The sequence below is a fragment of the Pan paniscus genome, chromosome 5, assembly GCF_029289425.2.
Source record: "Pan paniscus chromosome 5, NHGRI_mPanPan1-v2.0_pri, whole genome shotgun sequence".
NCBI classification, from domain to species: Eukaryota; Metazoa; Chordata; class Mammalia; order Primates; family Hominidae; genus Pan; species Pan paniscus.
Window position 1 is genome coordinate 172113732 of NC_073254.2, and position 17707 is coordinate 172131438.

Genomic DNA, 17707 nt, shown 5'->3' on the forward strand with positions numbered 1-17707 from the left:
GGTATGATGACACAGAGGACTGTGAGAGGCAGAGAAAAGGGGAGATAAGCTGAGGCCCTCCTAGCCCTAACCCCCCAGATCACACCCTCTGCTATCTGCCACCTCCAGGCCAACACCACGGCCATGGGAGGTTTGCCCATTTTTCTGATAGACACATTCTTTCTCTACCAACAGCCCACATGGAACATAAGTGAAGTAATTCAGCAATTTCCTTCTTAATCTGCTGTCTCTCTGCTGCTTACTCATTCTGTGCTGTTTGCTTTAGATCAAGGTGCCCCAGGGTACCAAAAGCTACATTATCCTATTCAACTGCATGGAAACCAAGATCCCGACCATTCTGGTTTGTTGTTATTGTTACGTTAGTTTTAAACCTTAGCCATTTTCCATTCTGGGCAGTTACAACTCTGTTTACTATGAGTTCCTCTGTGTAGATGTTTCTCCCATACCCGACCTACAAACTGCTACGTGAGCAGTAACTTGTCACCATGTTATCCGCATAAAGTCAGGGATTGATAAACTTGGGAGCCTTTAGCTCTTGAAGGTGCTGATGAGGAAGGGGAGAGGGGAGGAGAAGGAATTTGTTTGTGAGATGGTCAGTGGGCTGAATAGTGGTATGACCAAAAAGTGTTACTATAAATACACATAATCTGGAAAACAAAAATACTGTCATCTCCTCCCTGCAAGGCACTGTGATTAGGCAGGATGGAGCTTATTGCTGCAGTGTTAGAAAATGCATCCTTGTAGTCCCAAAAAAGCCTGTTCCATCCTGCCCATCTCTTGTTCTCAGTACTTCTTACTTCACTGTCACTCATTTTCTTCCTGTCCTTGGGTTGAGGTCTCAACTTCTTGTAATAGAATTTTTTCAGTTATAAGCGACAGAAATCCAACTCACACTATCTTAAGCAAAAAGGGGATTCACTGATACGTGTGTTAGGAAGAATATATGAAAGCTCAAAGGTCAAGTGAAAAAAATGTAAGAACGAAGACCTTGGTGGGGTGTGGTGGCTCACGCCTATCATCCCAGCATTTTGGGAGGCCGAGGCAGGTGGGTCACAAGGTCAGGAGTTCAAGACCAGCCTGCCCAAGATGGTGAAACCCCATCTCTACTAAAAACACAAAAATTAGCCGGGTGTGATGGCGGGCTCGTGTATTCCCAGCTACTTGGGAGGCTGAGGCAGAGAACTGTTTAAACCTGGGAGGCAGAGGTTGCAGTGAGTTGAGATGCGCCACTGCACTCCAGCCTGGGCGGCAGAGTGAGACTCTGTCTCAAAAAAAAAACAAAACAAACAAACAAACAAACAAAAACTAAGACCTTGTGACTACTACCTACTACCTGGATCTCTCTCTCTCTCTCTCTCTCTCACCCCCCCACACTATCACCTCTCCTTGTTGTCAGTAATTTCCTTTCTGCAGACAGGAGTTCCACGTGCTGGGAAGAGGGCCATTCAGAGCCTCGTATTCTCATCCTCTCAGTTTAGCAATGCTAGAAGAAAAAACTTTTGTCTCACAACCTCATATACAATCTCAGAAATAGGCTCTTATTTTCTGGCTTGAGGCTGTCCAGAAGCACCAGGCACTGTGATGGTCTCACTTTCTGTCCTGGATCTATCTGTGGGGCCCAGAGAGCAGGATCTATTTCAGAAAATAGGCGAGAGGGGAAAAACTTATGTGGCCGTAAAAAACAGCGTTTTTCAAGTGGCCTATCCCCATCCACATCATAAACTTTTCTGCTGAGGCTTAAAAGTGCTTAGACTTCAAACTTGATCTAAAACAGAAATCCTACCTGGAAAAATCACCTTCCAGTCACTTAGCCAATCGCTCATCACTCTCTGTCTCTGAATCTCACCACGAGTTTCACACATCTCCTGAGAGAGCGTCTCCTTTATCATTACCACATGTGGAGTCAGCAGATTGGGTTTCATCTAAGCTCTGCCTACCTACTATCCGAGTTCCCTAGCAGGTTAGTGACTTTCTCTGCCTTTTTGTTTCTTGATGTGAAAAGGAACAACAGTGGCTGCTCACAGGGTTGTCAATTACATGGTCAATTACATTACATGGACAATTCATGATGGTGTCAGACCTGTCTGAGAAAAGGTGGCCCATGTTACCATGACAGGCCCCAAGGCTAACAGCCCCTTTCTGGGTCATGGCTCATACAAAGGAGCCCTCCTTGGTTTGCTGGTGCTCTGAGACTTGCAAATGCATTAGGAATTTTACACTGTAACTTGGTTTTAAATGGGTCCAGAGCATCCCCATTGCTAGACTACTGTGCTGAGGAAGGGCACTGGCTCATTGTTACATCCCATGAACACTCTGGGTCTCCTAGACCTCATCCTCTTTGAGCTTCTCTCTCTCACTCTCTCTCTGCGCATTCAGGAGTGTACACATTTCTGTCCAGCACCCTGAAGTCTCTGGAAGAGAAGGACCATATCCACCGAGTCCTGGACAAGATCACAGACACTTTGATCCACCTGATGGCCAAGGCAGGCCTGACCCTGCAGCAGCAGCACCGGCGGCTGGCCCAGCTCCTCCTCATCCTCTCCCACATCAGGCACATGAGGTGAGGCATCTGTGGGCTTCCTACAGGAGAGACATAAAGAAAACATGCCCCCAAACCTATGTGACAGCTGGCCGGGAAGGACTGGTGCCTGCATATGGAGAGTGCACTTGTGACAGTTCCTGGCATAGAATAAGCATAAATGCTATAGGAGGACAGAAGAGAGAGGTTTTAAATCTGCGAGGGTCACAGGGCAAGTGTCAGAGAAGGCATAGAGGAAGCGATACTTACGCTTGGTTTAAAGCATGTGCTTTGGGGCAGTGGTTTAGAGATTGGGTGCAGTGTGCAAATAGGAGGAGGGGGCCAATCAAGAGAAGTCAGTGAATGTACACATCCCCTGAAGACACTGGGTATATCTGTTATGGTCCCTGTGTACACTCGGATATTCTAAATGAGAGACCCTGGGGCCAGATGCCTCACGGAGAGTCAATGTTGACTCCTTCATACCTGTTGAACCCCTTCTTGTCACCCCCATTGCCATTACCCTAGTCTAAGCCACCATCATTTTCTGTTGGACTTCTGTGCCAATCACTGGATGTGTATCCCTGCCTGTAATCTAGATCCTTTCTAGATCATTCTCCATGATGTGTCCAGAGTGATCATTCTAGAACCAAATCTGATGTCATCCTCCTGCTTAAAACCCTTAAGTTCTCATTGCTTTTAGATAAAATATAAACCCTTTCACTTTGTTTTTATTACTCCTTATGATTCAGCCCTTACTTAGCTTACGAGGACTTCCTCATGTCTGAGCTCTAGCCATAATAGCTGACTGTTGGATGAGTCATCGGGGGGAGGTTCTTCTTCAGGCTGCAGATTGGCGGTCAGCCCTCCTGACCTCAGCTGGGCTCACTCACACATCTAGGAGGCAGCTGCCTGAGGCCAGGGTGACTCTGCTCTATGCCTCATGTCTCCTATCCTCCTTGTACCCACTTGTTAGCTGAGACATGTTCTCATCACAATGGCAGAGGCATGAGAAAGTGATCCTGTTTGGGCAAGTGCATTTTACTCTTTTCTTTCACTCATGTCCACTGACATTTCATTGGCCAAGCAAGCATGTGGGGTGTCCAGAGTCAAAGATGGACATGTTGCCGGGTTCATGACTATTTCTGAGCAATAATCTAACCTATCATAGCTCAGATCTCACTCCTTGCAGGAAGCATCTCCTAATCCTTAAGGCCTAGTTGGAACTTACACTCTGTTCTTCCCTATGGTTACTGCCCATTTTACTATTTTTCTGCCCGTTTAGACTGACAACTCTGTGAGCCATCATTGCAATACGGCTTGCTTACCCAATATCACCTAGCATGATGCAGAGCAGATAGTAAATACTCAACAAATGTTTTCTGTAAGAGCTAAGGAAGGACATCAGCAGACAAAATAGAGTCTTTCTATGCCAAAAGGTGAAAGTGGTCTCATTTCCATTCCATTGTCCTGTAATTTGGCTAGCCAAAAGCTTAGTGGATACCATTCCCATAAGTAGATCTCATCTGCAGGGAAGAGATGGGGAGACTGCTGGGTTATTTATTGCAGACTCCAGCGGGACCACAACAATGATTCAAAGTGATGACACTAGAAGGACAGGTGCCAATGGGTGATGAAGCCACAATGAAAATGTCAAGTGGTATCACTAAAAGGACAGGTACTCATGGGTGATGAAGCCTACATGACCTTGGGCTTACACCAGGACCCTAGGAATGAAAGAGATTCCTTCTCTTAGTGGCTATGAGGGAAGGCCTATGATGTCTTAAGGAGGTTGGATTCGATCATTTTTAAGGGACCTTCAAATCCTTAGACCATGATTCAAATGGCAAGAAGTTTGCTCCATTAAACTCCCAGGCACCACCCTTTCTGGAGACAACCTTAAAAAATTATTAGCTCCTGGGAAAATAGATGTATCTTATTTTCTTTGTATCCCTCACAGTGCCATATGTGAAGACTTACATATGGTATATGCCCGCAACATTACTACTGAGTGAGTGAACAAAGAAATGGGGGAATGAATGGATGAACAAATGGCTCATGGCAGGCTTTTCCCTGCCCTGTGAATTCAGCTTCTACTTGGTAAGAAGGTGATTGCAATCTCTGTTCTCAGGGTTCCCTAAGGATCCCTGTATAACAGATGAAGGAATCACATCTGTCAGGTAGAGTAGGTGACTGCATTCAGAGTATACATTTCCAGTCTCCCCTGTCTTTTTCTTTTGATGAGTATTATAGAGAGGGAAGCCATGAGTGGATTAGATGCCAAAATCCCTGGCTGAGAGAATAACCTTACCCTGGAGGAAAACATATTAGCTTTGACTCTGAGCTGGGAATTTCAGTGATGTTGTAGATTCAATGCATTGCAGTTGGCTGTTTTTATTTGTTGAAAGGAATTGCTGAATTTTCAAATCCATTAACTGCTTGTCAGCATTAGCAAGCCTAATTAGTTAATACTAAGTAAATTTGCACTAAATATACAACCCTGGCTGATTTTACTGGCCACGTCTGGCAGAGGGTAGCAGAAGGGAGAAAGCTCTGTAGAGTTTCTGTTGGAATCGTGTGAAAAGCTGGAGAGAGGTTGCTTCTCTTTCTCTCTCTCTCTCTTTCTCTCTCTCTCTGACACACACACACACACATACACACACACACAATTGTAATAATAATAATATTTTGGTTCCTCACTACAGCCAATCTAAATCGCAGAAGTCTATTTTGTTAAGTAAGCTTGGCCCCAGCCATATGTTGCTACTCAGAGAATTTAATATCAGATTTCATCTGACTGTAAACGTGAATCATCAGGTTGCACGAGGAACACAGTGGCAGATCCAGGGGGCATTTAACTTTTATAGCATTTTAAATGACAAAAAAAAAAAGTAACACTTAAACAAGTAATTTAGACCATGCCGTAGGCCCTGAATAGCTTTGATGTTGTGTTTTCATGGCAAGTCTCCAACTTGAGCTGAATTTTCCCCTACTAAAAATGCAAATTTTTCTAAGATCTTCTCTTGGTCCTGCTACTCATGATACATATTTCTTTTAAAAGAAATTTCAAACTAGATAATAGTTGTTCTCCTCCCCACCCCCGCCACCAGTAGTGTGGTGGGGCAGCAGAGTTGTGGCTAGTGGAGGAGAGCAGAGGAGGAGAGTAGGGAAAGGAGAATGCCATTTGCCTACATTTCCCTCTGCCCATTTCCCCCTGCCCATTTCTCCCCTTGTTTTCCTGAACATGAACTGAGCTCTGGGCACTGTTTTAGGCCTAGCAGGGGACAGGATAAAGCCTGCTTCTCTAGGAATTCGCACTGAGGGTGTGAGTGTGTGCACGTGTGTGTTTGGAGGCGGGGAGAATAAACACAAATAAATAAAAAGGAGAATTTCAGGCAGTGATAAGAGTGCTGAGAAAAACAGAACGGTGTGAAAGAGGAAGGCTGAGCCTGCAGAGGCTTGAGGCTGCTGCCACTGGGTAGCGGTAGGCCTTTCTGAGGAGGCGGCATTTGAAGACCGGAGGAAGGTTCATCCCAGCAAGTAGGAACAGCAAGTGTAGGTCCCCTAAGTCTTGGGGGAGCTTAGTTCCTTTAAGGGCAGCACAAAAATCAGTGTGGCTCCGGAGAGCGCATTAGGGGAGAGAGGCAGGAAGTGCTTGGAGACATGGATGGAAGCTGGGCCAGTTGGGCCTTGTCGAACATGGAAAGACATTTAGATCGTATTCTGAGTTAAATGGGAAGTGACGTGAGAGATTTAACAATGGAGCGTCTTGAACTGCTTTACTCATTTAAAATACCCACTCCTGCTTGGCTGAATATCTCATGTTGTCTTTTTAGAAGCATTGGCGATCCTATCTGAATGCATTTAGATCCTATTGGAGGGGAATAGGATCTCATTTGAGGCCGTGGAGGGCCATGGAAGTCACCTGCATAGCAAATACCCTGAAAGTGGCTGCAGGGAGAGTGTGAGGGTGGGACTGCCCTCGTAGGAGGTGGAAAATGAAAACCACACGGCCATGAGTTCCACATTAGGGCTTCTGAAAGCCCTCAGCTTTCCCAGCTCCCATCCTAAAGTGGGTCTTTAAACAGGAAGAAAGATTGGCTGCTAAGTGTCTTTGGAGTTCCTCTTCCTTCCCCTTCTAGGGATTTCAGCACTCCTGGGGCTCGGGTTGGCTCTAAAGTGGTCCTCTCTGTGTCTTCCCACCTACAGTAACAAAGGCATGGAGCATCTGTACAGCATGAAGTGCAAGAACGTGGTGCCCCTCTATGACCTGCTGCTGGAGATGCTGGACGCCCACCGCCTACATGCGCCCACTAGCCGTGGAGGGGCGCCCGTGGAGGAGACGGACCAAAGCCACTTGGCCACTGCGGGCTCTACTTCATCGCATTCCTTGCAAAAGTATTACATCACGGGGGAGGCAGAGGGTTTCCCTGCCACAGTCTGAGAGCTCCCTGGCTCCCACACGGTTCAGATAATCCCTGCTGCATTTTACCCTCATCATGCACCACTTTAGCCAAATTCTGTCTCCTGCATACACTCCGGCATGCATCCAACACCAATGGCTTTCTAGATGAGTGGCCATTCATTTGCTTGCTCAGTTCTTAGTGGCACATCTTCTGTCTTCTGTTGGGAACAGCCAAAGGGATTCCAAGGCTAAATCTTTGTAACAGCTCTCTTTCCCCCTTGCTATGTTACTAAGCGTGAGGATTCCCGTAGCTCTTCACAGCTGAACTCAGTCTATGGGTTGGGGCTCAGATAACTCTGTGCATTTAAGCTACTTGTAGAGACCCAGGCCTGGAGAGTAGACATTTTGCCTCTGATAAGCACTTTTTAAATGGCTCTAAGAATAAGCCACAGCAAAGAATTTAAAGTGGCTCCTTTAATTGGTGACTTGGAGAAAGCTAGGTCAAGGGTTTATTATAGCACCCTCTTGTATTCCTATGGCAATGCATCCTTTTATGAAAGTGGTACACCTTAAAGCTTTTATATGACTGTAGCAGAGTATCTGGTGATTGTCAATTCATTCCCCCTATAGGAATACAAGGGGCACACAGGGAAGGCAGATCCCCTAGTTGGCAAGACTATTTTAACTTGATACACTGCAGCTTCAGATGTGCTGAAAGCTCTGCCTCTGGCTTTCCGGTCATGGGTTCCAGTTAATTCATGCCTCCCATGGACCTATGGAGAGCAGCAAGTTGATCTTAGTTAAGTCTCCCTATATGAGGGATAAGTTCCTGATTTTTGTTTTTATTTTTGTGTTACAAAAGAAAGCCCTCCCTCCCTGAACTTGCAGTAAGGTCAGCTTCAGGACCTGTTCCAGTGGGCACTGTACTTGGATCTTCCCGGCGTGTGTGTGCCTTACACAGGGGTGAACTGTTCACTGTGGTGATGCATGATGAGAGTAAATGGTAGTTGAAAGGAGCAGGGGCCCTGGTGTTGCATTGAGCCCTGGGGCATGGAGCTGAACAGTACTTGTGCAGGATTGTTGTGGCTACTAGAGAACAAGAGGGAAAGTAGGGCAGAAACTGGATACAGTTCTGAGGCACAGCCAGACTTGCTCAGGGTGGCCCTGCCACAGGCTGCAGCTACCTAGGAACATTCCTTGCAGACCCCGCATTGCCCTTTGGGGGTGCCCTGGGATCCCTGGGGTAGTCCAGCTCTTCTTCATTTCCCAGCGTGGCCCTGGTTGGAAGAAGCAGCTGTCACAGCTGCTGTAGACAGCTGTGTTCCTACAATTGGCCCAGCACCCTGGGGCACGGGAGAAGGGTGGGGACCGTTGCTGTCACTACTCAGGCTGACTGGGGCCTGGTCAGATTACCTATGCCCTTGGTGGTTTAGAGCTAATCCAAAATCAGGGTTTGGTTTGGGGAAGAAAATCCTCCCCCTTCCTCCCCCGCCCCGTTCCCTACCGCCTCCACTCCTGCCAGCTCATTTCCTTCAATTTCCTTTGACCTATAGGCTAAAAAAGAAAGGCTCATTCCAGCCACAGGGCAGCCTTCCCTGGGCCTTTGCTTCTCTAGCACAATTATGGGTTACTTCCTTTTTCTTAACAAAAAAGAATGTTTGATTTCCTCTGGGTGACCTTATTGTCTGTAATTGAAACCCTACTGAGAGGTGATGTCTGTGTTAGCCAATGACCCAGGTGAGCTGCTCGGGCTTCTCTTGGTATGTCTTGTTTGGAAAAGGGGATTTCATTAATTTCTGATTGTCCAGTTAAGTGATCACCAAAGGACTGAGAATCTGGGAGGGCAAAAAAAAAAAAAGTTTTTATGTGCACTTAAATTTGGGGACAATTTTATGTATCTGTGTTAAGGATATGTTTAAGAACATAATTCTTTTGTTGCTGTTTGTTTAAGAAGCACCTTAGTTTGTTTAAGAAGCACCTTATATAGTATAATATATATTTTTTTGAAATTACATTGCTTGTTTATCAGACAATTGAATGTAGTAATTCTGTTCTGGATTTAATTTGACTGGGTTAACATGCAAAAACCAAGGAAAAATATTTAGTTTTTTTTTTTTTTTGTATACTTTTCAAGCTACCTTGTCATGTATACAGTCATTTATGCCTAAAGCCTGGTGATTATTCATTTAAATGAAGATCACATTTCATATCAACTTTTGTATCCACAGTAGACAAAATAGCACTAATCCAGATGCCTATTGTTGGATATTGAATGACAGACAATCTTATGTAGCAAAGATTATGCCTGAAAAGGAAAATTATTCAGGGCAGCTAATTTTGCTTTTACCAAAATATCAGTAGTAATATTTTTGGACAGTAGCTAATGGGTCAGTGGGTTCTTTTTAATGTTTATACTTAGATTTTCTTTTAAAAAAATTAAAATAAAACAAAAAAAAATTTCTAGGACTAGACGATGTAATACCAGCTAAAGCCAAACAATTATACAGTGGAAGGTTTTACATTATTCATCCAATGTGTTTGTATTCATGTTAAGATACTACTACATTTGAAGTGGGCAGAGAACATCAGATGATTGAAATGTTCGCCCAGGGGTCTCCAGCAACTTTGGAAATCTCTTTGTATTTTTACTTGAAGTGCCACTAATGGACAGCAGATATTTTCTGGCTGATGTTGGTATTGGGTGTAGGAACATGATTAAAAAAAAACTCTTGCCTCTGCTTTCCCCCACTCTGAGGCAAGTTAAAATTTAAAAGATGTGATTTATCTGGGGGGCTCAGGTATGGTGGGGAAGTGGATTCAGGAATCTGGGGAATGGCAAATATATTAAGAAGAGTATTGAAAGTATTTGGAGGAAAATGGTTAATTCTGGGTGTGCACCAGGGTTCAGTAGAGTCCACTTCTGCCCTGGAGACCACAAATCAACTAGCTCCATTTACAGCCATTTCTAAAATGGCAGCTTCAGTTCTAGAGAAGAAAGAACAACATCAGCAGTAAAGTCCATGGAATAGCTAGTGGTCTGTATTTCTTTTCGCCATTGCCTAGCTTGCCGTAATGATTCTGTAATGCCATCATGCAGCAATTATGAGAGGCTAGGTCATCCAAAGAGAAGACCCTATCAATGTAGGTTGCAAAATCTAACCCCTAAGGAAGTGCAGTCTTTGATTTGATTTCCCTAGTAACCTTGCAGATATGTTTAACCACGCCATAGCCCATGCCTTTTGAGGGCTGAACAAATAAGGGACTTACTGATAATTTACTTTTGATCACATTAAGGTGTTCTCACCTTGAAATCTTATACACTGAAATGGCCATTGATTTAGGCCATTGGCTTAGAGTACTCCTTCCCCTGCATGACACTGATTACAAATCCTTTCCTATTCATACTTTCCAATTATGAGATGGACTGTGGGTACTGGGAATGATCACTAACACCATAGTAATGTCTAATATTCACTGGCAGATCTGCTTGGGGAAGCTAGTTATGTGAAAGGCAAATAGAGTCATACAGTAGCTCAAAAGGCAACCATAATTCTCTTTGGTGCAGGTCTTGGGAGCGTGATCTAGATTACACTGCACCATTCCCAAGTTAATCCCCTGAAAACTTACTCTCAACTGGAGCAAATGAACTTTGGTCCCAAATATCCATCTTTTCAGTAGCGTTAATTATGCTCTGTTTCCAACTGCATTTCCTTTCCAATTGAATTAAAGTGTGGCCTCGTTTTTAGTCATTTAAAATTGTTTTCTAAGTAATTGCTGCCTCTATTATGGCACTTCAATTTTGCACTGTCTTTTGAGATTCAAGAAAAATTTCTATTCTTTTTTTTGCATCCAATTGTGCCTGAACTTTTAAAATATGTAAATGCTGCCATGTTCCAAACCCATCGTCAGTGTGTGTGTTTAGAGCTGTGCACCCTAGAAACAACATATTGTCCCATGAGCAGGTGCCTGAGACACAGACCCCTTTGCATTCACAGAGAGGTCATTGGTTATAGAGACTTGAATTAATAAGTGACATTATGCCAGTTTCTGTTCTCTCACAGGTGATAAACAATGCTTTTTGTGCACTACATACTCTTCAGTGTAGAGCTCTTGTTTTATGGGAAAAGGCTCAAATGCCAAATCGTGTTTGATGGATTAATATGCCCTTTTGCCGATGCATACTATTACTGATGTGACTCGGTTTTGTCGCAGCTTTGCTTTGTTTAATGAAACACACTTGTAAACCTCTTTTGCACTTTGAAAAAGAATCCAGCGGGATGCTCGAGCACCTGTAAACAATTTTCTCAACCTATTTGATGTTCAAATAAAGAATTAAACTAAAGACAACGAGTTTGTTTTTTGTAAGCTCCACTTCTTGCTAGCAGTTCACCACTGATCCTCTAAAATCAAGGTGGTTAAACGATCTGTCACACACAGTGAGTCGGAATGCTAAGGCCTCTCCTCACCTCACTCCCTCTGCCCAACACCCCCAGGTGTATCAGGAAGTGTGTGGACACTGTGGTCAGGCAGAACTGGCCTCAATTCTTGGCTTCACCACTTAAAAATTTTATGATCATTGGCAGTTGATTTTTCAGAGTTTCGGCTTCCTTATCAACAATATGATGATAAGTAATAACACCTAATTCACAGGATGGTGGTGAGGACTAACTGAGGTGCTCATTAAACATAGTTGCTGTTTTTTAATGCCTGGCCCAAATCCTTCCCTGTGAGGGAGAAGAAGGATGCTTGAGAGTGGTTATTTATGAATGAATGAGTGAATGGAAGAATGAGTGATCTGAAATGATATAATTAGCTTAAAAACCTCTCCCTCATTCTGAAGGTAAAGCAGGAACAATTGGTCCACCCCCACCCCAGGTTTCCATTTCAGGACTCCCTTCCCTTTTTAGAGCTACCTGCATGCTTCCTTTACCCATTTTCTCAGATTTAACTGATGAATTGGGAGGGGGTGGGTATAGGACTTACTGAGATGCAACATAATATTCACACAGGCTCCGCAGCTAGATTACTGTTTGAATCTTCATTCTACCTTTTTTTTTTTTTTTTTTTTGGCATCACCTTGGGCAAGTTGAGTTCCCTGGGCCTCAGTTTCTTGACTTGTAAAGAGAGATGACAGTGCATCTGCCTGGAAGGGTTCTTTTATGAAGACCACATGGTTCGCTCATGGAGAGTATGGAAGGACCGTGGCTGACACTGCTTCTCCCTTTCCAGAGTCTTCCGAAACTGCACGTTGGACTCATTTCTTTATTAGGATGGGTTGAGGGTCTTCTCATTGTTTGAGTCACATGGATTTCAGGAAACTAATTCATTTTCTTGTCCAAGCATTCCCTTGCCAAGTTCTTCAATCCCTGTTTTCAATGGTTTCCTCATTTCTAAAATAGAAACAAGAATAGCACTTACCCTATAGCAGTACTGTGAAGATTACAAGACTGGACATGTGAAGTGCCCAGGATAGTACCGCACATAGTCAGCACTCAATCCACATTAGCTATTTTTCTCACAATTATTGTTGCCCTGTCTGAGCATCTACATTTAATAGAATGATGGATATGTTTAGATTTACATTTTTCATGTTATTATCGTTTTGTACATGCCTCCTGTCTTTGTTCCTCTGTTCTTACTGCCTTTCGTTGTTTTAGTGATATTATGGTACAATAAGAAATATATATTTGGTCTCTGGCCCCAGTTTCTGAGACAATTTCTAAAACTCTTGTAGACAGGGGTGCTAGGAGGCTCTTTTGTTCTAATATTTGGTCTTTGACCCTGGTTTCTAACACAGAGCTCCCAAATCCCTTGGAATTTCCTGGGCAATAGAAACTTCTTTTGTTCTAATGAGGCAGCTCCTGGTGGGCTCCTGGATAACCTCAGGATGGGGAATCAGCCATGGCATTAAAGGGTTGGAACTTTCAGCTCTACCCTTTGACCTCTGGAGAGGCTCTTGAGAGGCTCTGGAGAGGGGCTGATGGTTGAATAGATCATCAGTGGCCACTGATGTAATTAATCATGTCTATGTAATGAAGCTGCCATAAAAAACCCAGGAGGACAGTGTTGAGAGAGCTTCTAGGTTGGTGAACACTTGGGGGTGTCTGGAAGACGGCCCACCTGGAGAGGACACGGAGGCTCTTCGCACCTTCCCCCATACCTGGCTCTCTCCATCTCTTCTTTTGTCCATCTGTATCTTTTTCATTATATTATCCTTGATAATAAACTGGTAAATATAAGTGTTTCCCTAAGTTCTATGAGCCACCATAGCAAATGAATCGAGCCCAAGGAGGGGTTTGTGGAAACTCCAATTTATAACCAGTTGGTCAGAGGTATAGGTGACAACTCAGTACTTTGCAATTGGTGTCTGAGATGGGGGGCAGTCTTGTGGGACTGAGCCCTTAACCTGTGGGATCTAACAGAAAACCTTCAACCTTTTCCCCCCAAATTGTTAAATAAATATTTTTAGGGTGTCATTTTAATTCCTCTGTTGATTTAATTTTTTTTTTTTTTTTTTTGAGATGGAGTTTTGTTCTGTCACCCAGGCTGGAGTGCAGTGGCACAATCTTGGCTCACTGCAACCTCTGCCTCCTGGGTTCAAGTGATTCTCCTGCCTCAGCCTCCCGAGTAGCTGGGATTACAGGCGAGCGCCACCACACCTGGTTAATTTTTATATTTTTAGTAGAGACAGTGTTTCACCATGTTGGGAAGGCTGGTCTTGAACTCCTGACCTCAAGTGATCCGCCTGCCTCAGCCTCCCAAATTGCTCAGATTACAGGTGTGAGCCACTGGGCCCAGCCAATTTAATTATTTTTTGAATTATTTTCTTAGTGATTGTTCAGTATGCATCTTAATCTATCACAGTATATTTCAAATTAATAGTAACTTAAATCTGATGACATAAAATGAAAATATTTGCTCCAATGCAGCTCCATTCTCTTATTACCACATATATCTATATCTATATATGCTGTAAGCTCAACCATGTTATTTTATTGCCTTAAACTACTTTCTATCTTTTTAAAAAAATTGACAAGAAATGAGAAAAAAATTTGTGGACTTTAGAAATACTAATCTGCGTATTTGCCAATTCCAGTGTGCCTCATTTCTTCCTGTGGATTTGAGTTACTGTCTGGTGTCGTTTTCTTTTAGCCTGAAGCAATTCATTTAGTATTTTTTGTAAGGTGGGTCTACTAGTAATGAATTATCTTGGTCTTTGTTTATCTGGTAATATATTAATTCCACCTTCATTTTTGAAGAGCGGTTTGTAGTTTTTTTGAATGTGGAATTCCTGGTTGATGATCATTGATGTTTTTGTTTCAGCACTTTTTGTTTTGTTGTTTTGTTTTGTTTTTTGAGACAGGGTGTTGCTCTCTCGCCCAGGCTGGCGTGCAGTGGCACAATCTCAGCTCACTGTAGCCTCCATGTTCCAGGCTCAAGTGATCCTTCTACCTCAGCCTCCCGAGTAGCTGGAAGTACAGGCATGTACCACCAAACCCAGCTAATTTTGTTTGTTTGCTTATTTATTTATTTATTGTAGAGATGAGGTCTCATTCTGTTGCCCAGGCTGGTCTTGAACTCCTGGGCTCCAGCAATGCTCCTGCCTTGGTCTCCCAAGGTGCTGAGATTACAAGTGTGAGCCACCATGCCCTGCCCAGCACTTTGTATATGTCATCCCATTGTCTTCAGGCCTCCATTGCTTCCAATACAAAATCAGAGCCACCCATGTTTTGATGCTCACCTGTATCTGACAAGTTACTTTTTCTTTATTGCTTTTAAGATTTTATCTTTGAACAGTATGACTATAATGTGTTTCGGTGTAGATCTTTTTGTATATATTCTACTTGGGAATCACTGAACCTCTTGAATGTGTAAAGTGATGTTTTTCATCAAACTTGGGAAGTTTTTAGCCATTGTTTTTTCAAATAATGTTTTTCCCCCTTCATCTCTCCCCTCCCTTGCTGAGACTCTCTTTACATATATGTTGGTATGCTTGATGTCAATCCCACAAATTTCTGAGCATTTATTTATTTTCTTTTGCCTTTTTTCCTCTCTGTTCTTCAAATTACATAATTTCTATTCATTTATCTTCCAGGGGACTGTTTTTTTTTTCTTCTGCCTTCTTGAATCTGAGGTTGAGCTCTTCTAGTGAATTTTCATTTCCATTATTGTATATTTCAACTACAGAATAAAAATTGATTTTTAAAAACTTATTTCTGTCTCTTAAGAATTCCCATTTGTTGATTCATTGTTGTCATACTTTAATTCTTTAAACATGGTTTCCTTCAGATATTTAAGCATATTTATAATAGCTACATGAAGTCTTTGCTAAATCCAGCATCTGGGAAACACATAGTTTCTTTTGACCTCTGCTATTCCTGAGTGTAGGCCACATTTTCCTGTTTCTTTACATATGTCCTAATTTTTATTGAAAACTGAACATTTTAGATACTCTATTGTAGCAACTCTGGATTCTTATTCTTCCCTGCTTGTTGCTACTGCTTGATTTTGTTGTTTTTATTCATTTTTTAAATAACTCATCTGAATTAAATATATGAGACTTGCCTCTACTAGTATTTGGCCTCTGATGTTTCTGCTAGGTTCTTAAATTATTATTCCTGTTTTTATTTTTAAGCCTGACTTTCTCAGAGTTGCCCCTATCTCCACAGCTGAGCATGTATCCAATGACTAGGCTCAAACACCCTAACCCAGCAAGGCTTCTGTCCTCCACCGATGGATCTGTATGTGGCTGGAGAATGCATTCAATTTTCAGGCTGTTTTCAACTCTGACTCAATTTTTTGCTGGGCCCCTTTGCATCTCCTCTGCACATGCACACAGCCGTCATGGTCAGACAGGAGTCAGGGGCTAGCTAGCCTGGGCACACTCTGATCTCCCCTAGGCATGTTTGCAGCCTAAGCCAGGAATGTGCTTGCCACGGCCACAACCTCAAGCTAGTGAAGACATTGGCCCTGCACACTCATCCACCAAATCAAGTGAGCTCCCCTGTGACTGCAGCAACAAAGCTGTCAGTCCTTCTACCTGTCTTGTTCTGTTGCTGACCAAACTGGGGGAGGTAAGGGTGGGAGCAGCCACAGGCAAGAATGCCACGAATCTGCACTGTACTTATGCAAATTTCAGCAATTTTTCAATATAAACATTTCTCAGATTGTTATACATCTTTGGTCAACTTGCAGAGTGTTGAAATAGTTGTTTTTGTCAATTTTGTTCAACCTTATAGTTTGTTTTTGGAGTGAGGATTTACCAATACTCTCTCTTAGCCATAGCTGGGGATCTCACCTCTCCACATACCCTGTCCATCCTTTATTTCTCTTATCAGAACACCAAGGAGCAGGCTTGTCTACATATGCCATGTGTTATTTCTGTGGATCAGCAAGGTTTTGAGAGAATACTGAGCAATCTATGGAGCTTTTAAATGTACCCATTGGAGTGTGCCAATGTAGGAATGCCTGACTGGGGCTGGATTACATACTAGGTAAAGAGCACATTCTCCAGTGTTAGATATTCTTAAGCCTTTGGGAACATTTAAACTCAGAATTACCACGTTTAGATTTGCTTCTCCAAAAATACAGAATGTACGTTGTATTAGCCCATTCTCATGCTGCTACAAAGAAATACCTGAGCCCGGGTAATTTATAAAGAAAAGAGGTTTAATTGGCTTACGGTTCTGCAGGCTGTACAGGAAGCATGGCAGCATCTGCTCGGCTTCTGGGGAGGCCTCAGGAAACTTTCAATCATGGCAGAAGGTGAAGGGGAAGCAAGGACTTCTTACTTTGCCAGGAGGAGAAGGCAGAGAGAGGTGGGGAGGCGCTACACACTTTTCAACAACCAGATCTCACAATAACTCACTTACTCACTATCACAAGGATAGCACCAGAGGGGATGGTGCTAACCCATTCAGGAGAACTCCGTCCCATGATCCAATCACCTCCCACCAGGCCCCACCTCCAACACTAGGGATTACAATTTGACATGAGATTTGACGAGGACACAGATCCAAACTACATCATACGCCTTAAATAAGTAAATTTTCATAGTTTTCATTATTTGGACTATGTGCATTAAGAAGCTAGTTTTAAGTTCACATTCACGGTGGCTTACAATTAAAATATTTGGGGCTGGGCACAGTGGCTTACACCTGTAATCCCAGCACTTTGAGAGGCCAAGGCGGGCGGATCACCTGAGGTAGGGAGTTTGAGACCAGTCTGGGCAACGTGGAGAAACTCCGTCTCTACTAAAAAAAAAAAAAAGAAAGAAAGAAAATACAAAATTACCTGGGTGTGGTGGTGCATGCCTGTAATCCCAGCTTCTCAGGAGGCTGAGTCAGGAGAATCACTTGAATCCAGGAGGTGGAGGTTGTGGTGAGCCGAGATTGTGCCATCGCACTCCAGCCTGGGCAACAAGAGCAAAACTCTGTCTCAAACGATAAAAACAACAACAACAAAAACAGTTGCAATATTTGTGAATACCATCAAAAGAGCAGAGCTGAGACCAGAGAAAAGATGTTCGTTCAAGACAGAGATACACTTTCTAACAGAACTGCCTATAGATAACCTGGGGCGCCGGTTGAAGGGAAGGGTGGGGAGAATTTCCTGCAACGGGAGACACCTCTGCATGGATCCATAACCATGAAGCTACAATGTTGTTGAAAAGATTCCCTCAGCAGATGGAATGTTCTTTGATTTTTCTTTCTACTGTGAGACAGCATACACACCCACATTCATACACACAAAAGCTACGTACCAGTTTTACACCACTTTTTCAG

At 43.2% G+C, this 17707-nt stretch overlaps 1 protein-coding gene across 3 annotated transcripts in view; it reads left to right on the forward strand.

The window, feature by feature from the left end:
• Window positions 1-16577, forward strand: part of ESR1 (estrogen receptor 1) — a 416254-nt gene extending 399677 nt beyond the window's left edge. For all 3 annotated transcript variants that reach the window (XM_063605040.1, XM_063605039.1, XM_063605041.1), the window contains 2 exons: window positions 2377-2560; window positions 6728-16577. In XM_063605040.1, coding sequence (XP_063461110.1) covers window positions 2377-2560; window positions 6728-6962 — 419 coding nt within the window. In that variant the 3' untranslated portion in view covers window positions 6963-16577. The remainder of the gene's footprint in view (window positions 1-2376; window positions 2561-6727) is intronic.
• Window positions 16578-17707: the final 1130 nt, after the last annotated feature.